The 26,928-nt window shown below is 42.5% G+C and overlaps 3 protein-coding genes across 6 annotated transcripts in view; 1 reads left to right on the top strand and 2 right to left on the bottom strand.

Annotated features, from left to right (window-relative positions):
* Positions 1-1,302: 1,302 nt before the first annotated feature.
* On the bottom strand, positions 1,303-8,092 carry tubb5 (tubulin, beta 5). The gene is made up of 5 exons (XM_086077471.1): positions 7,925-8,092; positions 5,048-5,156; positions 4,504-4,614; positions 3,064-3,308; positions 1,303-2,367 (listed from the first exon to the last, which is right to left on the bottom strand). The coding sequence occupies exons 1-5, from the start codon at positions 7,979-7,981 to the stop codon at positions 1,555-1,557; spliced, it is 1,335 nt and encodes a 444-aa protein (XP_085933597.1). The 5' UTR covers positions 7,982-8,092; the 3' UTR covers positions 1,303-1,554.
* A 1,674-nt stretch (positions 8,093-9,766) lies between these two features.
* On the top strand, positions 9,767-19,130 carry flot1b (flotillin 1b). The gene is made up of 13 exons (XM_086079662.1): positions 9,767-9,892; positions 10,346-10,402; positions 11,113-11,188; positions 12,034-12,124; positions 13,593-13,736; positions 13,818-13,937; positions 15,995-16,090; positions 17,002-17,154; positions 17,227-17,408; positions 17,484-17,529; positions 18,484-18,621; positions 18,705-18,869; positions 18,956-19,130. The coding sequence occupies exons 2-13, from the start codon at positions 10,360-10,362 to the stop codon at positions 18,983-18,985; spliced, it is 1,284 nt and encodes a 427-aa protein (XP_085935788.1). The 5' UTR covers positions 9,767-9,892; positions 10,346-10,359; the 3' UTR covers positions 18,986-19,130.
* Positions 19,131-19,181: 51 nt separating this feature from the next.
* The window catches only part of ddr1 (discoidin domain receptor tyrosine kinase 1), a 60,110-nt gene continuing 52,363 nt past the window's right edge, over positions 19,182-26,928 (bottom strand). For all 4 annotated transcript variants that reach the window (XM_086079658.1, XM_086079659.1, XM_086079661.1 and 1 more), the window contains 6 exons: positions 25,823-26,124; positions 25,424-25,551; positions 24,357-24,554; positions 23,964-24,234; positions 22,765-22,914; positions 19,182-22,690 (listed from right to left, as the gene is read on the bottom strand). In XM_086079658.1, coding sequence (XP_085935784.1) covers positions 22,550-22,690; positions 22,765-22,914; positions 23,964-24,234; positions 24,357-24,554; positions 25,424-25,551; positions 25,823-26,124 — 1,190 coding nt within the window. In that variant the 3' untranslated portion in view covers positions 19,182-22,549. The remainder of the gene's footprint in view (positions 22,691-22,764; positions 22,915-23,963; positions 24,235-24,356; positions 24,555-25,423; positions 25,552-25,822; positions 26,125-26,928) is intronic.

Below are 26,928 nucleotides of genomic sequence, written 5' to 3'. Positions count from 1 at the left end.
AAAAAAATAAAGAAATGTATTCTGCCACACATTTATTTTTTTGACTAAAAATAGCTTTTGTATTTAGATTCATTCTATAAAGTAGCCTATATTATTAATATGGTTATTAAGGCGTAGCTGTGTGTTGCGTCCATCCGGGCATTTTTTTTTATATTTCCGAATTTTCTGTAATGCAGCGTGCACAAGGTGAAAAGAAACTGTGTTTATTGTATCGTTTTTGCCTGTGACTGGGAGACAAATCAGGTGTCCGGTTTTAGTAGTCAAACGACACTTCATCATATTTTGAAATCAACATAATCATCACAAATTAAATTATAATTCAACGTGCAATGCTTTTCAATGAGCGGAGAGCTTCCTTTCACCCAGGCCGCCATTTTGACTTGTGACATATCTCTGTTTTACCATCTGAATTTCATTTAGGTTCAAGTGAGGTATAAGAATGTTTACTTGCGGCTTAAATTCCAAATGCCCGTGTTAGTTGTGGTCGCTTGGCTCACTTGTCATGTTGGTTATGCAGCCTTAACTATAATATTGCTGGCCGAGCAGAAACAGCAGATATTACATGACTTAAAAGTGCTATTATCCCGGCCCATTGCCAATGGAAACTATGGCTATGTGTGTGCTGAATATATTTGTGATTCAGCTGCAGGCCTCAAGTCCACGGATGCAACATTGGAGCCAGGAATTTCATTTATTTTTCTATTATTTCAGTCTGGCGCTTGGAGTCTTGAATATAAACTAAATCAGTGATTCCGAACCACTGTGCTGCGGGGAATTACCCAATTTAACTTAATTTTCACAAAAAATATTCTTTAGAAATAATGTAGTGACAGGCAGAAACGAAACACTAGTAGGCGACTAGCTTTTTGTTTAACCACGGATTTCACACTGAAGTACATTTGTGAGTAACAGACAAGATCCTTAATAAATAAAGAAACTGAAATATTCAGTAGCTTCCCCTCACCGAGTATTCTCATTCACGAGTTACTAATTTGGGGGGGAACCCATTAATTTGGTGTAAACATCCACAAGATGGCGCCAAAGCAGTCTAATATAAAAGTAGTCCTTTGGTGCCATGGAACTATGTTATAGTGAAGCTAGAAGCTTTTGGCTAAAATGAAAGCAGTTGTTTGGCATCATCTTGAGGTGATGTAATTATTAAACTTTTCAGGAGCGTCAATTACTGGCAAAACATTTTCACGGGAGATTTTTCTAATGTAAAATATGTGCCTTGGGGAAAAAAACGGAACGAAGCAGTGCTCGGCAGATTGATATGGTGAGCAATGAAGAAGAGACATCAGCTTCTCATTTGGCAGGTTTTATTGGAGGTGAATGACTTTGGGGGACACTAACATTGTCTAACACAGGGGCCACCAACTCCGGTCCTCGATAAGGATCTTTAAAATCATCATCATCGTTATTATTATTCAAAAAGGCGGTGCCTTCGATGACCCAAGTTGATGAGCCCTGGTCTAAAAGTATCGGATTCTAGCACAGCTTGATACTATGTGGTCTCCTGGGTTACATAACTCGACTTCCTTGTCGAGCCTCTTCTTACGCGTCTTCGTCTGCGTCCTCGTCGAACTCGCCCTCTTCCTCGGCCGTGGCTTCCTGGTACTGCTGGTACTCGGACACCAGGTCGTTCATGTTGCTCTCGGCCTCGGTGAACTCCATCTCGTCCATGCCCTCGCCCGTGTACCAGTGCAAGAAGGCCTTGCGGCGGAACATGGCGGTGAACTGCTCAGAGATGCGCTTGAACAGCTCCTGGATTGCCGTGCTGTTGCCGATGAAGGTGACGGCCATCTTGAGGCCGCGGGGGGGGATGTCACACACGGCCGTCTTCACGTTGTTGGGGATCCACTCCACGAAGTAGCTGCTGTTCTTGTTCTGCACGTTGAGCATCTGCTCGTCCACCTCCTTCATGGACATGCGTCCGCGGAAGACGGCGGCCACCGTCAGGTAGCGGCCGTGGCGCGGGTCGCACGCCGCCATCATGTTCTTGGCGTCGAACACTTGTTGCGTGAGCTCGGGCACGGTGAGGGCGCGGTACTGCTGGCTGCCGCGGCTGGTGAGGGGCGCGAAGCCGGGCATGAAGAAGTGCAGGCGGGGGAACGGCACCATGTTGACGGCGAGCTTGCGCAGGTCGGCGTTGAGCTGGCCCGGGAAGCGCAGGCACGTGGTGACGCCGCTCATGGTGGCGGAGACGAGGTGGTTGAGGTCTCCGTAAGTGGGCGTGGTCAGCTTGAGCGTGCGGAAGCAGATGTCGTAGAGCGCCTCGTTGTCGATGCAGTAGGTCTCGTCTGTGTTTTCCACCAGCTGGTGGACGGACAGAGTGGCGTTGTAGGGCTCCACCACTGTGTCGGACACCTTAGCATTTAAAAAGAAAAAAAAAGAAGAATTGCATTGTTATCATGTTAAGGTGCCATGTTGGAATCGAGACAACAACAGGGAAATCAACCCTGGGAATTGCTTAGGGACCCAGAGAGACCGCAAAAGGGCCCTTTCCTAGCTGGCTAGAGCTATACAATTGACTCGGGGTGGGAATCTTTGAATGTCTCACGATTCGATTCCCATTTTTGGGTGTGCGATTCGATTCGCAATCGATTTTTGATTCAAAAGGATTTGATTGACAATGATTTTTGCTTCAATTTATAGATGTTCAAGGAATCTCCAGTCTGACTCGCTAATGCTAATTATGCTAATACTCGCGGCACTTTTCTCACTCAAAAGAACGGCTCCACGCAGCAAAAAAAAATATATATTTTATTGGAATAACTTGATCGTAACTTTTTTCCTTCTACTCTCTAATGTGGCTACAACTTAACAGTGTATCAGACCGCGTGGAACCACACTGCCCCCAAGTGGCCAAATCGGGTACAACATGATCAGCGCTCCCAATAAGGGCACACACAGACAAAGGCAAGACAGTATAAAATATATATATATTTTTAATAGATTTTAGGGCATTTAAAATCAATTCTGAATCGTACTAAATGAGAATTGATTTTTTTTGGCACACCCTTACAATTGACTATAGAAAATGGATGGCGAAGGCAATCTCACCTTGGGGGAAGGCACCACGCTGAACGTGTTCATGATCCTATCGGGGTATTCCTCTCGGATCTTGCTGATGAGCAGGGTCCCCATCCCCGAGCCGGTTCCTCCGCCCAGGGAGTGCGTGAGCTGGAAGCCCTGCAGGCAGTCGCAGCTCTCAGACTCTTTGCGCACCACATCCAGGACCGAGTCCACCAGCTCGGCACCCTCCGTGTAGTGACCCTTGGCCCAGTTGTTTCCAGCACCGCTCTGACCTACACGACAGCACAGTTTAGCCATTCTGTCCACAGAAAGGCTAGACAGTTGCTAGGTAACATAGTACAGTCATGCTTTAAAGTAGCACTAAGGAACTTTTCAACCCTTAAGGAAATATTTTCATAAATCTTCTGATACAACTCAAAACGAGTTGAATGGTACCTTTGCCATGGCCTGAGGGAGTCTGTATCATTTTTACTGGCACTAAGCAACTTTGAGAAGGATGGTAGGATACTAGGGATGTAGCGATAACGGCGATATCGCGATATTAAAACTACCACAATATATCGTCGTCGTCATGTCACGATATTAAAAGCAGCACATCTGTTAAAATTTGTTTTTAAAAAAAGTCGGGTTGATTTCCATACACTCTGGTGGCTAGTTTTTTTTTTTTTAGTGCAGTTTAATTTTCATATCAATAATGTATCCATTCCTCTGTAAAGCGTCTTTGAGTGTCTAGAAAAGCGCTATATAAATGCATTATTATTAGTAGTAGTATATTGAATGTCACGTGTCATTTAAAGGGTTCTGTATGGTTTCACCATTATGTGTTAGCATTAGCATTAAGCTAGCGTACTACGGGCTAAGCTATGTGTTTGTTTAAGAATGGTATTAAACCGCTTGAAGCCTCTTTTTGAAGATGTATCTTGAAAAAGACTCGTAAAAATTGGGTCACTTGTATCCAAACACACAAAAAATATATTTCTTTGAGTATTTACTTAATTGTTTTTACGGTCTACATTTAAAACCAGAAGCTTGTACTTTCAAGTCCTGACTGTCTTCTTCATCAGTGGCGGATGACGACATGCAATTAAAAACGGCAAAAGGTACGCTTATCACCTCTTTTGGATTTTTTTTTATTGGGGGAAAAAAAACAGATTAAGTTTAGTATTATACTAGTAACACTCCTTCCTAAATATTTTAAGTCATACTAGCAACATAGCAGCTGCGGCTAACGTCAGTTTGTTTCCAGTGCTAATGCTAGCTTGTTATTGCTATTAAGTGTCTCTTCCCACTTCAGGCATGTTAGTGAGGGGCATGGTTTGGTTCAGAGACTTGATTAGGAGGAAAATGAGTGACATGAGGCTGCATTCATTCCAAATCTTGCTAGCAGTTGTAATCCCCCCCCCCCCCCTTCAAGTATGGAATGCGACAACTGGTGATTGCCCAACAGGGTTTTATCAAAACACCCACCAAAGACAAAATTGTCAGGCCTGAAGATCTGGCCAAAAGGTCCGGACCTCACAGAGTCCATGGTGCCGGGCTCCAAGTCCACCAGAATGGCGCGGGGGACATATTTCCCTCCTACACCAGGAAGACAAGAGTGAGGCCCACATTTGGAAGACAAAACAACGAAATAATAGCAACACAGACACAAAGGGATGCTCAAATCCGTCCCCTCTGCTCCCCTGCTGTGAATCGCCCCTCTGTCCTCAATCTCTCCAACTCTTATGCTTACCCAACCTTAATTCACTTTACTACAAATTCTAGACCGGGTACGAATAATGCGGGGCTTATCTGCGAGTTTAAAAAAAACAAACAACAACTATTGTTTGATTACCCCAAAGATTTGACTTAAGATCAGCGGGCCCATTCACCTTTTTGAAACCAAGAGCTAATGTATACTTCTTGGTTACCGATTAATGAAATTGTTCCACAATTATTATTTTTTTTCTTCAGGTCTTGGTCCACATTTTGATAATCGAGAGACTTAAAAAATAAATAAAAATTGTGAAACCTGTGGCCTCGTTGTAGTAGACGCTGATCCGGTCCAGCTGGAGGTCGCTGTCTCCATGGTAGGTCCCCGTTGGGTCGATGCCGTGCTCGTCGCTGATCACTTCCCAGAACTGCGCACACACACACACACACACACACACAACAGCATCACATGATTTTGTCTGAATACAAGTACAACAAGCAGTGGCGTTCAGGTCGCCAGAGGGACGGAGAGGAGGAGGGGGGAGGAGGGGGGGGGGGGGGGGGTCAGGATGAGAAAAACAGGAGTGTGCAAGTTTGCAGTGGATTTGTAGTGCAAAAGTGCAGGATGGCCCCTCTGTTGAACATGAAACAGCTGCGATGGCTTCCCTCGGAGTCAGACTGATGATTTTTAAAAACATTTTTTAATTTAAACACGTATAGAAGAAGGCACAAAGAAGCTTCTCATCCCTTTCCCACTAAGAATAAACGTCACGCTGAAGAAGCTGATTGTATTGAGATATGTATTGGATGCTTTGTCCCCCCCCCCCCCTCTCTCTCTCTCTCTCTCTTTTTCCCCCCTTTAAAAAGACCACACTTGTGAGATTTAAATCCCTCCAAGCCAGTGGAACCGCTGATGCAAGCAAGTAGCTATTTGCAGTAAGAGATCTTCCAACTTTTCTTCTCTCTGTCATGTAGCCTCACTTTTATTTATTTATTTATTTATTTAATTTTATTTTCGCAGCACCAGCAGACGCGGGATTTAACACAATCTGGATAAGCGGGTCATAGTACTTAAGAGATTGGCGGATCTGTGGACTATGACATTAAAAAAAAAAAAAAAAAGTGACCTTAATATGAGGAGCACTTGTAAGTGACAATAAACGGCGATCAGCAAAACGGTGAAAGAATGAGGACAATAAGCAGCAAAGCCGCGGCGCCACACCCTGACCCACTTGAGCCCCAATGACTCCCCCGCTCAGCGATCGTGTCAATCACAGCCCGCACTGGACATCCGAGCGGGTCCGAGGGGACGGCGAATGCTACAAAAGAGTGAATATTTGACAGCGGAATGACGTCAAATTTAGCCGCATAATTGATGAGCGGAGCAGCAGATGAGCAGGGATGAAATTCAATTTGGGAGGCCAGCGACTTCACCCTGGATGCAATCAGCATCAGCTGTTGCCCTCCATTCCTTCCCCCACCCTCGTTTTGATTCGGTTAAAAGGGTGGAACCACAAAGACGATGCAAATTTGACCAAATTAATACTTTTTTTTAAAAATGTACATTATATTGATTTTTAGACATCCTGTCCCATTTTGTACGATATGTTTTCTCTCTTTTTCTAATTATTTTTATTAATGAGAGAAAAATTTTTTTTTGATCATAAAGGATCCGGGACTCCCTTGAAAAAGAGATCTGCGGATGTCAATGGGATTCTCCTGGTTAAATAAAAAAAATAAAGTTAGTGTATGCAACTATGCGTTGTTATCAAATACTTTTTTTTTACTACAGTGCATTCAATAAAATAAGGCATTTTGCACCATTTTGTAGTTTTTTTATTTTTGTTTTCTTCGTTGATGGAAAAAATGCTATGGATCATGAAGGCAAAGCACGCATTTGAATTAATGATGTAAAAATATGTTTTATTTTTAAATAAAAAGTGCATCTTGTACTTATTCAGCTTTCGCTATTGTTAAATGATGTTAAATATATTCTATTTTACTTTATCAAATTAACAAAAGGGCATCATATACGAGATTTAATGTTATTTTTGTTTCTTATTAACATTCTGTGTGTTTTAACTTTAGATTGTAGTACATTATTTAATTTTTAAAAAAGGTACCAAATGTTTTTATTCAAATTGAGCATTTGATTTCGGTTTTAGACCACCTTCATATTTGACAGTCAATCTAAATACAATGTGACATTCAAAACCATATCGAGCCCTACAAAAGACGTATTTTACGGAAATATTGAAAATATCACAAAAATGATGTCGCTTAAAAAAAAAAAAAGGACTGCAATCGTGCATAGTGAGTGGGAGGTTGTTTTAAGCATTTTTTTTGTCTTGCTTGCCAAGCAGATGTGTGGCCCTCAAGCACAATGTCATATGATCGACTATTGTGCCAAGAAAAGCAACATCATTTAAAAAAAAAAAAAATCATTAAATCAATAGATAACACCCATAGAAAAACAAACTTGAGTTTGTGAGTCTTTTTTTTTTTTTTTTAAAGTCTCTTTTATGCTTCGTCTGCCAATTACACATGCCACACCCATACTTACAAAGCAACTGATGGGCTGAACCATCTGCTGCAGCCCCCCCCCCCCCCCACAAATACAAAATCTAATCAATTGCGATTATCGATTAGTCCCAGAAATACGTAGGAAAGGGAGAGAGAGAGAGAAAAACCGGGCACTCTTGTGTGTGTGGGGGGGGGTATTTAAAACGAAAGGCAAGACAAAGGCAGGATTCGACAATGGACGGACTTCACACTTTTTGGAGTATCTCTCATTTGCACACACAAGCAAGGCAGGCAGGCAGACAAAGAGCGTGGATGTGGGAGACAGACACGCCCGAACTGTGGACCCAAGCAGCAGACAAGTGTGCCGTTATTCCACGTTCCACACCCAGCCTCCATGACACCGCACTGCATAATGGCATTATTAAAACAAAAGACGACGTGCCACACTTCTTCTTCTTCTTCTTCTTGCATGCAAATGAGATTTGTTAGCCATCTCTTTTGTTAAGCGACCCCTTTTGTCCACCAACTAGAAGAGGAGACATTGTCTGTTCTAACCCAGCTGCATAAATTAAGCCCCGGTTTCCCACACTCAAACCGAAACTACACACTTGTTAGATAGAATATGTGATTATTATTTTTTTTTTTACTTTTCCCCCTCCCCATTCTTTCCTACCTTGGCACCAATCTGGTTGCCGCACTGGCCGGCCTGGAGGTGAACGATCTCCCTCATGGTGGCTGCCCCCCCAAAAAAAGTCGGGAATTAAAAAAAGGGGAGAGTTTGTTGAACAAGCAGAGACGAGACGCGGCGAGGCGGCCGGACAATGGCTTTATAATGCTGGAGGGGCTCCAGGGGAAAGGCAGGCTTGGGGAGTAGAAGGCGTGGCTTGTGGGAAGCTCGCGTGGTGATTGGCTGAGCTCGCTGCGGATCTGGAGGCCATGCTGCAGGACGGGCCCGCCCTGCTGCTGCTGCTGCTGCTGCAGAGTTGGGAGTGGCGAGGAGAGGACAGCACATGCACATCTGGGTTTCCACATGTCAGACAGATTCTTTTCATCTTGAAAAATCGTCATTTTGCAATGATAAAAATGAGGGATGTTCAATATACAAATACGAGTACTCAACTCTTGACCAATACCACTACTTTTGATGCATAATATTCCCCACCCCTCCAAAAATGACAGATCATTCTATAGAAAGACATATTTTTTAATAGAGTAATTTTTCCTTAAAATTGCATGAAATTAAAGGCAAATTTCTATGTTTCTAATTTAGTTCTAGTTCCTGATCATAAAACCACACGGCAGCCGATATCAGCATTGGCCGTCGTCGCCAGTACAAACAGGTATTGGTCTGATGCCGACACCCGGTATTGGTACTTAGCAGAGACCAGGGCTAGTTGTATCACTTTTTATGCTTTTATATATTTATTGGAATCAATACATCATATATATAAAGAAAATGTAAACCAAATGAAAGATTAAAGTCTTGGGTCTATTTTTTTGTATTCATGTCATTTTCATACTTTGTGTCAGTGCAAAGTTCTAAGCTATCAAATAAAGGGAGTGAACATGTGACATGTTGCCCCACCAATGGGTAAGTTGTCACACTATATCGGGTAAGATGTCACACTGGATTTTGCAACTAATAAAACAAGACCAAAATCATCCTTGTTCTCCTGTTTGTTTGCTGTAAAAAAAAATGTTGGTTTTTTTCAGCCAGAGAAATTGTTTATCATTGATCTTGAAATTGACCATAGTCATTGAGCAAACTTTAACGTGAATATTATGAAATGGATTCAAGTCCTTATAGGAACTGCTGGCATGTAGGTCATAGCTCTCAGCCTCAAATGCCTGTTTTACTTCCCTTAAACTGGAAATGTGAGATTTAAAAAAAAATAAAAATAAAAATAAAGCATTTCGTTTTATGGATTGATGGATGGTTCATCATGAAACTTAAACCAGTCCTGACGTGGGCACACTGTAGTTTTTTTGTGTGGCACAGGCCATGGCAAAGGTTCAACTAGCTGTAAGTCGATGTTATCAGATCAGTATTGAAAATAGTTTTTGAAGGGTGGAAAAGTTCCTATGCATTGCTTCAAAATATTAAAAATGCTATTAGGCTAACAATAGTCATGTTAGAATATTTTACAAAATAAATTAATTTCTCCATTAACCTGGATAGGAATATGTGCGGAAAATGTGGTCCTAATGTTTTTTTGAAACGAGAAAATAGTAGCCCAGGGGTTCTGAATGTTCATAAATCTTGTGATAATATGAATTTTGTAAGCTCGAAACGTTTCATTTGGCGACGTCACAATGTTGCCATTTAACGAGTAGTGTCGAGTTTTTAACTTGAAAATATTCCTTTATTTTTCATGCTTTATTTACAATATTGTATATGAACAGTACGATTATTGTATAACAGATACAATACAAAATAATTGGGTGCACAGTGTACGTGTAGTGTCGAGTTTGTCCATCAGATGGTGACAAAGTGACGTTGGTGAAATGGGCGTGACCACCTTGTACTTCCGGTCTAGCAGACATTTTTTGTCGTTCCGATTGACGGTAAACGCAACCTTCTCACTCGAGCCACCCCGACGCGGTTAAAGCTCCGTTTTTTAAGTCTCCCCGACGAATAACGGTAAGTCAAACTTATGCACTAACGATTTGTTAATAATACGATTGTATATTGTCTTAAAAATAAGAAAGTCGTCGCAGTGTGAGCCGTTAAACTCCTCGGAATGTGTTGGTTGCGGAGGAGGGGGCTAAAGGGGTGGATGATGTCATGCAGGCTTTCACCGCGAACCCACCAGGCAGTATCACTTGAACGTTTTTAATATGATTACATTTGACAATAAATGTCTTTTAATATAGATATTTACATTATAATGTTTATAATAGCGTCGTGTCGTTTTTCTGGAGTCTTCCTCGCTCCTGGGGGCGTGGTCGTGTCAGTGTAAATTCTAAACCGTAAACAAGGCGCCTTTCATCATTAGTACGCATAAAAACGTGTTTATTAAAACATGCTGTCAAATGTAATTGTTGTGTTTTTAGTTCTGACAAGTTTTTCGTTTGTTTGTTTTTTTTTTTAAAGCAAAAGCAGCAAATATGTTTTACACGTGTGGACCAAATGAAGCCATGGTGGTCTCAGGTAAGCGGCGTCACTACTGTGTTGTATTGTATTATTATTTATTTTTAATTTATCTAAATAAACTGTAATATTTAGTTGAACTTTGACTCGTCTTCATTTAAAATTTAAAGCAGTCAATGAAAGCATAATTTGATAGTTCTTGGGTTCGGTTTAGCAGTGGGTTGTCATTTCACCGAGAACATTAAATACATTTTTCTTTCACTAGATTTTTTTTTCAATTTATATTTCCTTTGAGCATTTAAATTCTTAGGTTCAGCTAAACAGTGTCATCAATCACGCAAAAGACAATATTTTTTGTGTGCTTTTTTAAAAAAATTATACATTTCAATAAATAAACTCATATCATTGCCAATTCTTTGCGTTCAGTTTTCATATTGTGAAAGGAGAAACGGCTTCATTTGCACTTTTTTTATTTGCTCGCCGTTGCGTCATCTTTACTGATTTTAGCAATCGTGCGACCAGATGGATGACATGATCACAAAACACTCTCAGATGACCAAATTAAGAATTCCAGTTGTCACATTAAGATAACATCTGTATCCAATATTAGATTGTGTATGATTATTACAGCATAAAAACACGTTTTAGTCTTTGGCAGTGGAATTCTGTCGTTTTTTTTTTTGGTATGAAAAATTGCACCTTAAATGCCGTCCAAGTTAAACGTGAGTAAATGTGACGTTTGTGTTGTGCGTCCTTCTGTTTTCTTGCAGGCTTCGGCCGCTCTCCTCCTCTAATGATCGCTGGAGGACGAGTGTTTGTCGTCCCGTGCATTCAGCAGATCCAGAGGTGATTGTGTTTTTCTTGTTGTTGTTTTTTTTTTTTCTTGGGCTGTGCTCGAATTGTCTGCCTGGAGCTCATTGTTGGTTGGAGACGAGTACAAAATGCTGTTCCTGGTCTTGCTGGTCGTCACGAGCCCAGGGGAGTCGTTGATAATTGACTTACTTCTCCCTGGCTCGGCCTCTCATATCCAATAGCACAACCCTGTTACTCAATTTCAGTTTTTTTTTTGGTTGTCTTGCGACTACGGCCAAAAACTCCTCATGGTCGATTTTGTTTCGAAAATGTTTGAACTCATTCACAGCTACAGACGTCAAAAATTCATTTGAACTATTTCTATTAGTAATACATTTTTTCCACTTCTGTTAAGAGTATGATAACCCAGAAAAAATTTATTGTGCATTTAGAACAGATATAAAATTTGTGATTAATTGTGAGTTAACTATTGAAGTCATGTGATTAATTACAATAAAAAAAATTATCGCCTGACGCCCCTAATTAAAAAAAAAATAATTCTTAAAAAAAAAGATTACAAAAAATGTCTAGGTTTTCATACTCTTGTTAACAAAAGTGGAAAAACATGTTAAACTAATAGAAATAGTTAAAATTAATTTTTGACGTTTCTAGGCGTCAATGGCAGTGAATGAGTTAAATAATGTTGCCATCATTTTACCTTGATTATCTTTTATAGGTTAATGCTACTTTGTGCATCCAACAACAGCCGTTGCAGCTCTGCTTGCATTTTGGCTTCAAGATGATAGATAATGTTTTAGAGCTTGACTTGACGTTCCGTTATAGACGGTTAAGATCTGGTTCCTGATTTGTATCTTTTTTTTTTTTTTTTTCGGTTTTAGGATCACGCTGAACACGCTGACGCTGAACGTGAAGAGCGACAAAGTGTACACCCGCCACGGTGTCCCCATCTCTGTCACGGGCATCGCTCAGGTAGCATATGAGGGCAATGTATTAGTGTCACCGCTGCAGTTTGACAGATTCAAATGTTACAAAAACAAAAACAAAAAAAATCAGCACTGTGGAAAGCGACTCTGAACAATCACTGCCCGGAAAAAAAGGTGGGGGGTCTTTTCAATGTCAACAATGGCAGCAGAGATCCAGTTACAACCGCCCATCTGCTTATGTGAGGATGATCTAATAGGCCCGCGACATCTGTTACTAGAACTGGACTGCATCATATCGAGTAGAGCTGCTCGATTATGGAGAAAATATTCATCACAATTCATTTGCTAATAATTGTAATCCAGATTAGGTTTGATCATTTGTTTTTTGGTACAAAACAAGAAAATGTTTAAACATGTAAAAAAAAAAAAAGAAGAAGAAGACTCTTTGGTCCAAAAGGAACTTGCATAATTATATTGTTTCAAACAAGATTTATTAAATTAGTCGTTTTAAAATTAACTCATTCACTGCCATTGACGCCTATAAACGTTAAAAATTTGTTTGAACTATTTCTATTAGTTAAACTCCCCCCCCCCCACTTTTGTTAACAAGAGTATGAAAACCTAGACATTTTTTAAATCTTTTTTTTTCCAAAGAAAAGATTATTAAAAATTAGGGGCGTCAGGCGATTACATTTTTAAATTGTAATTAATCGCATGACTTCAATATTTAACTCAATTAATCACATTTTTTACATCTGTTCTAAATGTACAATCATTTTTCTAGGTTTTCATACTCTTGTTAACAAAAGTGGATTTTTTTTTAAACTAATAGAAATAGTTCAAATAAATTTTTGACGTCTATAGCCGTCAATGGCAGCGAATGAGTAAAAAAAAAAAGGTGCAAATATATGATTTTAAACAACACAAAATTAGTATTAATAATCTTTTATTTTTGTTTATGATTATGCTGATTTTGTAATTGTGGGGTGTAATAATTGAAATTGATAAATTAATCTCACAGCTCTGCAACTGAGAGCAATTTCATACAAAAATCTCTCCGTTGGATGTAGTTCGCTTTCGTACAAGCGCAATTTAAAAAGTCCCAAAAATGCTAATTACCTTGTTGTCATATGTATACATTTGCCCTTTAAGAAACCACGTCGTGTCTGTCAAATATTGATACAGTGAAGTTCGCTACTTTGTATTGATCAGCTAGGATAAAATATTTGGCCAACATCCAATCATTAAGTTCCGTAAAGCTGATGGGAAGTTGTTGCAGGTTCCTCAATGATTGTCCTCACATTTTTTACAGTGTACAGTGTTGTGCCACATATTCACAGTTCACCGTTTTCGTGCTCAGAACGAAACCCTGTCTAATAAAAGTAGTGCTTTGGCGTCATCTATAGGCAGTTAAAAACTCAATGTTAGCGACAGGGCTCGGTCCTTATCTCCTGCAAATGCCGCGGGGGGGGGGGGGATCGCTACAATAACGACTTTCCGGTCGTACCTGGCAGGTGAAGATCCAGGGCCAGAACAAGGAGATGCTCGCAACCGCCTGCCAGATGTTCATGGGCAAGTCGGAGCCCGAGATCTCCCATATCGCCCTGGAGACGCTGGAGGGCCACCAGAGGGCGATCATCGCTCACCTCACCGTGGAGGTGAGGCCGCGATATCGGACGGCGGCAACGTCAGCGTGACCATTGAGCAAAAATGCAAAATGCGTCTCTCGCCCGCCGCAGGAGATCTACCAGGACCGCAAGAAGTTCTCCGAGCACGTCTTCAAGGTGGCCTCCTCGGACCTGGTCAACATGGGGATCGGCGTGGTCAGCTACACGCTCAAAGACGTCCACGACGATCAGGTAGAACCTTTTTAGAGAAATCGACTGGAGGTGAGCGATGCAAGAGATGGCGGCAGAATTTCAAACCAAGCGGCAGAAAGTCCGCAATTTTTCCGGAAATGAGGACAAAATTGGAATTTAAACAGAACACAGAAGAATTACATATTGTGTATTGAATGAAACTTTTTATTTTTATCATTTGCTAAATTAGTTGTGATTTTGTCTTTATGCATGTGTGTACTACGTTGCCCCCTGGTGGCCAAGGCGCTCACACTAGAAGCAGGCATGTGATTTTTCCGCTAATTCGCGGAATTCCGCTTTTTTTATCTCCCCCCAAAAAAAAAAATCCGATTTCGTCTCTCTACAGCATTCCGTTTTAGTGTTTCCGCAACTGAAATGAAACCGATCTTGCGATTGGCGGAAGTCTCCGTGTTGACCAATAAGAGCGCTTGTTATAAAGGCATGCCATTGTTCATTTCTCAGACGTTTTTGCCGGGTGTTTAAAGAAATGTCCGTGATCGAACGCAAAGATGCTCCGCGAGTTAAGGAAATTGACAAGATCGTAAAAAACAAGTTTCGATGGGACTGGTGAGAGAAGGATATATCTACAAATGTTGGAAAGAAGACTGTGACGAATTTGTTCAGTGACTTTATTCGGAAGATCGATCGTGCCGGGAAAGCGCTTTGCATTTGGTGCCGTGATACCGTTGACGATGGTGCGAGAGGTTTCAAAGCTCTTGAAAGTCACGCAAAGAGCAAAAAACACCTGAAAGAACTCCAGTCAAGAACAACAAATTATTCCATCGCTGGAAGTTTCGGTGCCCAAACGAAAACTCCCAAACTTTACGGCCCCCATCCCTTATTGACATCACAATCGGAAGCGGTAATAGAGAGACGTGATCCACCCCAACAACCTGCACCAGTTTCTGACAGAGTCGTGAATTTTGAGGTCGGTGGTAAACTTTTCAAATTAATCGAAATCAAATTTTCGAAAATATTATAACGTAATAAAAATGGTCGTAAATATTTAACATGGTTAATCATTGACACAAACTCAAATGAATGCTGCATGTTTGCACTTTTCAGGTTTCAATATGTTGACTATCTTGATGTATGCAGTTACAGAGATGATCTTAGTCAATCCGAATGCATGATTGTGTTTTTACCAGAGCTTGCTGCATGAGGTATTTTATGTTTTTGTTATGCATTATGTATTAAATTAAGAATGATTGATTAAATGATTTATTGCATGGTAAATATATATGATGATATTCTCAGTGATAGTTTTTAAAAGCAAAGGCAGTCCAATGTTTTTGAATGTGACTGATTTTGAGTTGACTAAAACTGCAATTTTATATGGGATAGTTCAATATACATTGAAAATTTATGCTGTTGTTTTGTCTATTTCTTTGTCATCTGAGTGCATTGAAAGTACTCAAAAACACGGAAAACCCATGAGCTCTGGACCTAGCTGAGTGCCCGCGGCCCCCAGACCCCCGGCTAAATTTTCAGATAATTTCACTTTGGTCAAATCACATGCCTGTAGAAGAGAACATCAGGAAGAAAAGAAAAAAAGTGTCACAATTAGTTAACATTAATCCACTAAATGTAGAAAGAGTAAATGAAGATGCGATAGGAGCCGTTGACGTAAATAAACGAAAGTATACTTCACACGTATGTCATTCGTATGAATTTCAAACAGTCCCGATGAAGGTCACTTTGTGGATGCGGACAGCACAAGCGAAGCTTTTACAATCCATGACGTCTCTGACCACTAACACACTTAAGTGGCCCGTATGGACTCCCTCAACCGCTCTGCGCATTAGCGACGAATTAGCGCTAAGTGCTACCATGGCAACCGTGCGCCGTTAGCCCGATGGGCATCTTTGGACTGGGAGCGCGTTCCAAAAGGTTGCTTGAAATGTAGAAAAATTTGGAGAACCCAAATATTAGGACCGGCTCTCGACGGGAGGCGTTCGTTGTGGAGTCGACATTAACGTGCTTGTCGGCTAACGCTTGCAAGTTCCACAATCTTAAATTGGAATATTTCCATCGAAGCGTTTCTGTGTTTGATTCAGGACTACCTGCATTCGCTGGGCAAAGCCAGGACGGCTCAGGTGCAGAAAGACGCCAGGATCGGAGAAGCTCAGTACAAGCGAGACGCGGTCATCCGGGTAAGAAAGTTGCTCATTCACTCGCAGGCATTTTCACTGAAGCAACACCCCTTCGCTCCCGGCGGTTTGACTGGATTTTCACAGATTTTGCAAGGCCCACAGAATATCGGGTCCTATTGCTCTAAAAACATGGAACCTACCAAAAGAAATTCCCCCATCAGGAAAAAAAGTATATTTGTATGTTTCCGTTTTGCGGCAATTAGCATTAGAATATAGCGAGGTTTCATCATTATTCACAAATCACAAAACAGTGGGGAAAATAGTTTTTTTTAAACATGGCCCTGGTTGATCTCTTATATTCTACTGCCACCTGCTGGCCGTTTTTATAATAACTTATTGCTTTAAGCAGTCTCGTCATGTCAGAAGCTGCATCAAAGCCTTCTGTATGCTCTAGCATTAAAAAAAAACATATTTACATGTTTCTGGGTTTGAATGAGCTAATTTAGTTCACATCAAAGTCCTTAACTCATTCACTGCCATTGACGGCTATAGACGTCAAAAAATCCTTAGAACTATTTCTATTAGTTTAACATTTTTTCCACTTTTGCAAACAAGAGTATGAAAACCTAGAATTTTTTTAATTGTACATTCAGAAAAGATATACAATTTGTGATTAATCGTTAACCAGTGAAGTTATGTTATTAATTACAATAAAAATAATAATAATCGCCTGATGCCCCTAATTAAAAACATTTAATACAAAATAAGGGGCGTCAATAGTTGACTCACGATTAATCACAAATGTTATGTTATAAATGTACAATAAGTTTTCATAAAAAATGAAATGAACAAAAAAAGTTAAACCAATAGAAAAAGTTCACCAGAATTTTTGACGTCGATAGTCGTCAATGGCAGTGAATGCGCCTTAAAGAAAAACCCGTTTTCTGCCAACGCCTTTGTCGTCCATGCAGGAGGCGCAGGCCATGCAAGAGAAGGTTTCTGCTCAGTACAAGAACGAGATCGAGATGGCCAAATCCCAGCGCGACTACGAGCTGAAGAAGTCGGCCTACGACGTGGAGGTCAACACCAAGAAGGCGGAGTCAGAAATGGCCTACCAGCTTCAGGTACGCCCCCCCGCCCCCGCCGCCGCCGACGGCGCGGCAGCCCGTCTCCGACCGTCGCTCTGCTCCCGGCAGGTGGCCAAGACCAAGCAGCGCATCGAGGAGGAGACCATGCAAGTGCAGGTGGTGGAGCGCGGCCAGCAGATCATGTTGCAGGAGCAGGAGATCGTCCGCAAGGAGAAGGAGCTGGAGGCCAAGGTCAAGAAGCCCGCCGAGGCCGAGAAGTATCGTCTGGAGAGGCTGGCCGAGGCTCAGCGGTAAACCGGCTGGGACGCTTGCGGGTCGCGGCGGCGGCGGCGGCGTGACCCGTTTTTTTTTCTTTCTGCCCACAGCCTGCAGCTCATCATGGAGGCCGAAGCCGAGGCCGAGTCCATCAGAGTGAGTCGTTTTTTTTGGGGATTGCTTACAAATTGTGCTGTCACTATCCAATGGTTTAGTTATTTAATTGAATTTTGCATAAGTGTATTACAAAAGCATTTTTTTACTGTTAGTGGTGCACCGATCACAATTTTCTGGCCGATCGCCGATCTTTTAAAAAGTCTGACCTGCCGATCCCGATATTTGCCGATAGCGATTTTTTTTTTCCATTCCAAGCAACATACACCTTCAGTGTTCCAATTTTATTTTATTGGAAAACATTGAACAATATCGGTGAAATATTACAAATGGGTTGTTTTAACTGCACATGAAATAAAAATGAAAATCCCATTAGCCATGTCAGCAGAAGAGGACAGTGGATTTGGACCATTTTAAAATGAAAAATGACTCCAAACGATTAACCCAACATTAACTCATTCACTCGCACCCATTTTCACTGAAGCAACCCCCTTCGCTCTGATTTTGCAAGGCCCACAGAATATTGTGTTCTATTGCTATAAAAAAATGGAACCTACCAAAAGAAAGATTAGAGTCTCTTCTTTCATCCGGGAAAAATCTGTTTAAATTTTGCAGCAATTACCATTAGCATATAGCTAAGTTTCATCATTATTCACAAATCTGTTGAAAACACTGAAAAAGAGCTTGTTGCAACATGGCCCTGGCTAGCTCTTATACTCTGCTGCCACCTGCTGGCCGTTTTTTTTGTAATAACTACCACTGCTTTATGCAACCTCTTCAAATCAGAAGCTGCATCAAAGCTCTAGCATCAAAAAACAACAACAAATAATTTATAAACAAGCTGGGAATGAAGGACAAAGTATTAAAAAACATTTTTGTTTTTGTGTTTGAATGAGTTAAAATCGATTCATTTGATAATCGATTAATCGTGACAGCTCTCCTTACAAATGCTTTGTTTACCTGCCCGAACAACGCTCCTCTGTCTCGTGCGCGTAGATCAGGGGCGAGGCGGAGGCCTTCGCCCTGGAGGCCAAAGGTCGCGCCGAGGCCGAGCAGATGTCCAAGAAGGCCGAGGCCTTCAAGCAATACGGCGAAGGAGCCATGGTGGACATGCTGCTGGAGAAACTCCCTCTGGTCACTCCCGCTTAGAACCTCCTCAAGTTTCTAAGATTGCGTCATCGCCGCCACCCACGTTGACCTCATCTTCATTCCCGCAGATGGCCGAGGAGATCAGCAAGCCGCTGTCGGCGGCCCAGAAGATCACCATGGTGTCCAGCGGCGGCGCCGACGTCGGCGCCGCCAAGCTGGCCGGCGAGGTCCTGGAGATCATGACCCGCGTGCCGGCGGCGGTGGAGAAGCTCACCGGGGTGGACATCTCCCAGGTACGCGTCACGACGCCGTCGGTTCGGAAGCTGGCTGGCTCGCCCGCGTGAGCTAACGTGTCCCGCGGCGCGCTTCTCGTGTGCAGGTGGCAGGCAAGTCCCTTCGCGTGCTTTAAAGACGACATCACGCCTCCTCCTCCTCCTCGCTCGCCCCCCCCGGTGCCTCAATGACCAGTCCTGTGACGCCATCTCCTTGCGCGCATGTGAAGCTTCATCAAAACCGCGTTTGCATCTCTCTTCTTTCGCCTCCCGTCAGATCTGGGAAAAAAAAAAAGTGCTTTTCGGCCCGCCGGAGAAGATCCGATCCGTTCGCCGCAAAAAGATTTTCAGTGTCAGTAAATGTGTTTGCGTATTGACAGCGCCGAGCTTGGCGTCCGTTTTCTTAACAGCACGTGGGAAATGGCGATCGCTTATGCGCTGCACGTCATTGAGCTGCAAATGAGAGAAGTTGGGCCTCACTGAAAACAAAACGTGGGAACTTTCACGGAAGGGAAAAAAAAGAAGCCGTTTTCATTTCAAGGTAGAATATTGCAGGAATAATATCACATTCAAATTAAGAGGAAAAAAGTTGTGATTTCTGGAATCAAGTCAAATGTTTATTAGAAGAATATCAATAATATAATTGTAACATTATGAGAGAGTAATTTTAGCATATAAGTGGTAAAATTCTGAGAATTTTATAAATGTTTGCGAAAAATGTGATGTGGTTAATAATAAGAAAGGGCGTGTTGAGGCGTTCCAATAATAAAAGAAATTTTACAAGGAAAAAAAAGTCGAATCAAAATACCAGAGAAACTTGCGTAATATCATCAGGATAAAAGTATTCATATCAAAGTGAAGTCATTTCAGAGTCTCGACTATTTGTAGTTGTTTGTTGACATTATTCATGTGATATTAAAAAAATATGTAAATTAAAAATTGCTTTGTTTGTTTTCAGAAAAACATTTTAAAAGTGGAAAATTATAATTTTTACCCCCCTCAATTGTGTTTTATGATATATATTTTTTAAGTATTAACACGTATTCTTGGAAATTAAGAGATTTATATTGGTTTTTTTTTTTTTACTTTTTTGTCTCGAAAATTGCTAATTCAATTCACACGTCAAGTGACTCGCCTTCTTTTCAATGTGGCTCGAACCTCTTCAATATGACGCAACTGAAGGATTTCATTTGAAGGTCAGATTTGAAAGGAAGTGGATGTTGGGTGCGAAACGCTGCGTGTGCGCGTGTGCGTGACCTCTCGAAAGCGAAAGAAAGTGTTTTGGAACGTTCATGTACGCAAATATGAACTAACTCTGCTTTTCTAACTAACATTTATCAAGATGCTGTCGAGCCCACTTTGAGGGTTTTGTAGGTTTTTTTTTTGTTTTTTTTTAAAGTTTGTAACGCTTTACTAACAAAAGCCAAAGCTGGATGCATGTCGTCACCGTGAAGTGCCTGCCTGCTTTTGAAACCTAAATCAAATCCTCGTCAAACCTCAGCGCTCGTGCGCTCAGCCTGTTACGCGTCAGGGAAGAAAAAAAAAAAATCACCTTAAAATCTGAAATGGTTACAAAAGGGTGGGATTTTTTTTTTTTTTTGTGGTAACTTTCCATGGGAAGATTTGGAAATAATAAGTGTATAAAATGTTCCCATGGAAGGTTTCCAACGTTGAAAATGGCTGTGATTTCGCAACCCAACTGTTACAAGCCATAATGCGGCCACTGCGGACGCTTCTTTGATTTTCACCGTAATCCTTTTTTCGAACCGTCGTTTCGTGACTAATCGTGTTTTTATGTTCCGTAGCATGCGTAGGAGTGTGAAATGTCGAGCATTTATCTGTATTCAAGTGACATGCAACAAATAAAGTTGTGATTTAATGACAGAAGTCTTTGTGCTTTATTTGAAAAGAGGTTAACTTTATTGGAACGTCTAGAAAAATAAACAGCACGATGGATGACAAACGGCATCGAAGGTAGCAAGCGTTTCTACAAGAAAGACGGACCGCTCCAAAAGGAGACTTTTCCGTATTAGTACAGGAAAATACACCATTTGTATTTCAAATATGTACAAACTAAACAACGCACGTACTATAAAAATACAAGTTTAGTTGAACTACAGTGTATCAAAAAAAGGACTCAAACGGCGCCACGGCCATTTGCAATCAGTAAACAACAATACGGAGCCACCATCTTGTCTCAGGACTGATTCAACAGCGCGTCACATTCCGTTACGTCGCGGACCCGCAGACTGACTACTTTCCGTTTTTTGTCCTGACTGGAAGGGACATTTTGTGATTGGACAAAGCGTTGAATTTGACCGACAACAATTGAACCACTACATTATCATCACCATCGGGTCCTTCTCTCAGTCCAGAAGAGTTCATTTGGGGTTTGGAAGTGCATTGCAAAACGTAGCCTGTCGTCTGCGCCGCAATGAGTCACGTAGTCCATTGGAGAAAGTTTTGGATGTGCTTCACCAGGTTCGAGGGGAAAAAAAGTTTCCGGGCGAGTTGGACTCAAGGCAGCTATGTGAACCACTACATTGTCATCTCAAAACAGCCACACACCTACGCGGTGTTGTAGGAGGATGACAAGTCTTCCCATTTGAGCCCAAATTAAAATGCCATAGCAGCTATGTGAAACACTACACTGACGGTCGTTCAGGATCGCAATTGGAGCTGGAGTCCCTCCCAGTCGACTTGGGGCGAGAGGTGGGGGGCGGGGTCAGTCTGGACTCGATTGCTATCAACCCGAGAATCGAGGCTGGACGACTTGATGGAAGGCAGCTGTGTGAATCACTATACTTCCAGATGTTTATGTACCATATCGCTTTTGCTGTTCAGTGTTGTTAGAGGGAGCTGGAGACTGATTTAGGGGTGAGAGGGTGGCAGTCCGTAAACCTACAGAACTGAATCCAAAGCAGGTATGTGAACCACTACACTAACTAGAAGTCTCATTTTAGCCCATTCAGGGTTGCTGCATGAGCTGGACCTCATTCCAACTTACTTGGGGTGAGGATGACTGTGGACTGGTTTGTGGCATCAAGCTATGTGAACCACTACACCAACAAGTCTCATCACCCAGCATCCACATAAACTTCATGGGGTTAACCACTACACCACCATGTTGACTTAAAAGCAAGAAATGGGGGTCAGTCTTGAGATCAGACCAGCTGTGCAAAAGGCAGCCATGTGAACCACTACACAAACAATGGCTCTCATGCCCCAACACGCATCCACTTTCCATTCTGGCGGACTGACTTGCATCTACGTGAACCACTAAATTCACCCACTTTTCTTTTTACGTCGCTTTTCTTCTATGGGTTGGAACAGAAGCTGCACAAAAGACAGCTATTTGAACCACTACACAGACAGTTCAGAGGGGCTGAAGCTGTGAAATGTTGTGACGCTCGTTAAGCTCCTGCACTGACATCTTACCTCATTTCCTGTCCTTGTAAAAAAAAATAAAAAAAATTAAAAGAGAAGAAAAGGCTCCTAATGCAGATTGCACCCGCCACCACTACACTACAAAATGCAGCTTGCTCAGCCTCGTATCTACCCCTATCAAGCTTAGGTTACTGTGGTTTTTGGGGGGGGTGGGGGAAAAAACTGAACCAGCAGCGTCTCCAGCAGCCCCGTCCACCCAAAGAGTACAAAATGTTTGCAGAAACAAAAAAAGCCGGTTGAAGCACTACGCGACCTTACACCATGTTCATGGCGTCCTCGGCCAGGAAGGCGTGGATGTGGCCGAAAGACGGCCGCAGCTTGCAGTCTCGGTTCCAGCAGCTCAACATGAGCTCGTAGAGACCCTGAGGGCACACGGCGGGCTTGCCCAGATACACCTGGCGGGTGTGAGGGAAGGGTGGGGTCATGTGGGATATAGCGCGGGCGGGCGGGAGGCTTTCGGAGCGCTTACCTGTCTGCCCTGGTCTCGGAAGAACTCTCCGGCGTTGTCGATGACTTGCTCGTCCGTCAGGTTGGAGTACGGCTGCCCCTGACACACGCTCAGCATCTCCCACAGGGTGACGCCGAACGCCCACGCGTCGCTGGCCGTCGTGAACTTACCCTGCAGCGACATCACGGCATCAAAACGGGACGAAAATATGTGCTCTTTAATATTTCATTTGCGAGAAGATATTTTTGGACTGCGTGTGGTAAAACATCCGCTACACTAAACCCAATAACAATAAACTTACTTTGAAGTAAGTCCAAGTCTTGCATAAAATTCAAGGATGGCAAAAAAAAAAACTGCTGAACAACATTAAGTGCAAGAACTCATTTTATGCATTTTTCCCCCCACAAAAATCAACTCAATCAAAAATGTTAATATTATCAAAGTACTGTTTGTCCTCCAAATCCACCACAAAAAATAAAATAAAAAATAAAGATCAAGCCTTTTGCAGTAGAGGACAGTTCAGCATAGAGAGTTTGACCAACTAAAACCAAGATGGCGTCTATATGTCATGTGACCAGCAGTTGACCAATCACAGCGTGAGGCTGGCTCTTCCGTAGGCCGAATTGGTCGGCTGCATGACGTCACTCCTAGCGCGACTCGACAGCACGCACGGACTTATGACTGATCTCCACACGAATGGATTGTCGCTCAAGCAGCATTTTTTTTTTGTGTGTGTCAGAAAAATAACTCCCACCTTTTTGGGCAACGTTTATCATATTGTCTATAGATAATCACTTTAAAATTCCATTTAAAAATATTTACTTATAAGCTGGTATGGGTTAAAATTTCATGGCGCTTGACACCAAAATGATTGTGACATTTCAAAAGGGTACATTTTCATCTAAAAATCCGCCCTAAATAGTGCAGAAGATGGAAAATGTTGGGCGAGAAGAACAGTAGAATAGCTCATATATTTGAATAGTCAATTCCCAGAATCGACAGTATATGTTACGCAGGATTCTAAAAGTCGCTCAATATGTTTTTTTGTCACGTTGCACCAATAATTAGCCGTTCTATGCAGAGGATAAAGATGATATGACTGACTACTGTTCAGTCTGTGGCTTAAAAGGTTCAAGCACTGCAACATAGATGCTAATTAGCGTTAGCCTTGAGCTACGGGGCTAAAGGGAGTGCGCCATTGGCGAGAACGTTGACCTCACCATGAGGATGCACTCCCACGCCATCCAGCGTATGGGCAGCACGGCCCGCCCCTGGATCCGGTAGTAGTCGCCGGCGTACAGGTTCCTGCTCATGCCGAAGTCGGCGATCTTGATGTGGCGCTCCCCGCTGGGGTCGTCGGCGCCGCTGTCGCCCCTCTCGCCGCCCACCAGGCAGTTGCGCGTGGCCAGGTCGCGGTGCACAAAGTTGAGCGAGGAGAGGAACTTCATCCCCGACGCGATCTGGCTGGCCATGGAGATGAGGGCCGGGTAGCTGCACGACGGGGGAAAGACGCCCGGGTGAGGATGCCGCGCGTCCCGCTCACGATGTTGGAGAATGCAACAATTGGGCTGCTTTTTCAAAAACGGTTGAGTTTTGCCGGCTGTTTGTGTGACCTGATGGTGGGCGCGGCATGCGAAGGTCCGCTCTTGTCCAGCAGCGCTCGGTGCGACAGGTACTGGTTGAGGTCGCCGCACTCCATGTACTCGGTGACCATGCAGAGCGGGTCGCTGCTCACGCACACGCCCAGCAGGCGGATGATGTTGGGGTCCTTCAGGCGCGACAGGATCTTCACCTCTTTCAGGAAGTCGTTCCTAACAAGCGAAATGCACGCAAGGAGAACGTTACAGGCTGCAGGGCCGTGCGGACTTTTTTTTTTTTTTTTTAATCTTGTTTTTTTCGTGTTCGACATTCAGTGGAAACATCCTTGGAAGAAGACAATAAAGGTTGATTCGTCTAAAAAAAAATAAAGAGGAATTACAGTAGACAAAGAAATACTGTAATAATTAAATATAATGTCTGTAAATAATTCAGTATGATAGTGTTGCTCTTTGTGTTGTGCACACCTTGACCACCTGGGGGCAGTATAAAGCAAACATTCGGATAAACATCGAGACACAAATGCCATTTTATTACATCATGGCAGAATATAAATGCACTCGTGTCATCATTTATTTTCATTTCTGTTTTTTCCCCATTATGTCACTATCATACAACTGTGTGTGTGTGGGGGGGGGGGGGGCAATATTCAGAGAAAAAAACCTCACAAATGTATGAGAAAAAAAACTTGGAAAAAATGGAACATTTGCGAGAAAAAAAATAAAAAATTTGCAAGAAATACACGTTGTGACAAGTCATGCCTATAAACAGCAAGGTACACTCACAAACATTGTGCAGCGATGGGTCTTCTGTGCCTCGTCCTACGACCTCCACCCCGAACATGTCATCATCTCGCAAATTTTGCTAATTTTAATGCCGCAAAGTTTATTTCTTGTAAAATTGTGAGTTTTTCTCTCCCAAATTTGCCACTTCATAATGTTGCAAATATTAGATTTTTTTATATATATATATATTTATAATGCACCATCGCACTATCACACACATCCCAATAGTGCCACTGAAGAGCAAACAATCTGAATTGCGTCACTTGATGGAAATCCATGTCAACGACAGGACAACCAACCTGGCATTTTTGGAAGCATCGGGCCGCAGTATCTTGACAGCCACCAGCAGAGGGCGACCTTTCCTCACGTTGAAGGGGAACTCCAGATTGGGAAGGTCCTGAGGGTTTTCAATCTCGCACAGGTGCACCTTTCATGAGAACAATGGACACACTGTTAAACCGCCATTTGCTAAACCGAAAAAACCCCTCACGAAGCAGTGTTCCATGCATATTTTGCAGATACGGAGGGTTCAAAGCTACGAAGCAGCGCAAATGTCAGCTACGTGAGGACTGTTATTTGAGTCATTTTGCCCAAGGTGAGAAACTTCTACTAAAGTTATTTTCTATATCAAGACTTTTACTCAAGCATCTTTTAGAATTCCGAATTTGAATACTAAGTCCACGTTGTAGAATTTGTACCTCCCCGAACTGTCCTTCCCCGAGCTTCTCCTTGAAGACGAGACACTGGCGCTGCAGCTCGGGCAAGGGCCCGGCGTCGGCGCCCGGGCTGGACGAGGTCAACGCGGGCACGGCGTAGGTGTTGTTGCCGCTGACGCCCTGCAGGCTGACGATGTCGGCCTCGGCGTAGTGCGGCACGCTGGGGGGCAGAGGCGGAGACACGGGCGGCGAAAGGGCCGGGTACGGCGGCGAGCCCGGGTAGGGCGGAGGCTCGTCCTGCGTCGGGGGGAATCCCTTCTCCGGGGCCGAGTCGGGGCCGCACGCTGGGGGGAAGAGGCGGACGTTGAGGGTGAAATGCGGAGGGATTGAGCGGACGGCACACGTTGGCATTCGGTTCCACCGCCGAGACGCAAGATTTGACATGTTTGAGAAAGGAAAAAAAAACAAAAAAAAACGTGTGGATGCAGTTGAAGTCTTCAAAGTGAAACCAACCACCAGGACGAAAAGACTTGAGGATTCGGAAAAGGATCGCGTTTGTCTGTATGTGCGCCCGGTGAGCAGACTGTCGTCAAGTTGATGTCACTTTGCGCTCAAAGTCACCTGGAAAATATCTCGCTCTTAAAAAAAAAGGTAAATAGTGTTCTCTTTTTTATTAAAATCACATACATACTTAGGTTATTATGTTTAAAAACGAACAAAATAAAGCTAAAATTGAAAAATACCTAATCTAAATACCATTCTGGAAAAATGTCCTTTGTTTTCATTTTTGTCAATGAATATCATGCAAAAGTGAGCTTTCAGGTTCGATTTTTTATTTTCTTCCCCTTTTTCAGACAGTTTGAAAATGGACTTCATTACACAATACTTAGTGCCTTTTTTTGTTTTGTTTAAATGTTGCACTTGACAAATTATCAAATATATTTAAAAAAATTAAAACTAATACTAAAACTACTACAAAAAAAACTCAATTGAAACAAATCATTAAAAAAAAAACTTATAAAAACAAACTGGTATTTTTTTTTGTCAAAACTACTGTACTGTATAATGAAAAAGTCATTATCCGTCTGTTTCATGCTGCCCCCATGTGGCCGAGATGCACACAACAGAAGGAGCAGCAGAATGGCCTT

Source organism: Leptonotus elevatus, chromosome 6, assembly GCF_054856555.1.
Source record: "Leptonotus elevatus isolate MCC_2025b chromosome 6, RoL_Lele_1.0, whole genome shotgun sequence".
NCBI lineage: Eukaryota > Metazoa > Chordata > Actinopteri > Syngnathiformes > Syngnathidae > Leptonotus > Leptonotus elevatus.
This window is presented reverse-complemented; position numbering and strand designations above follow the sequence as displayed.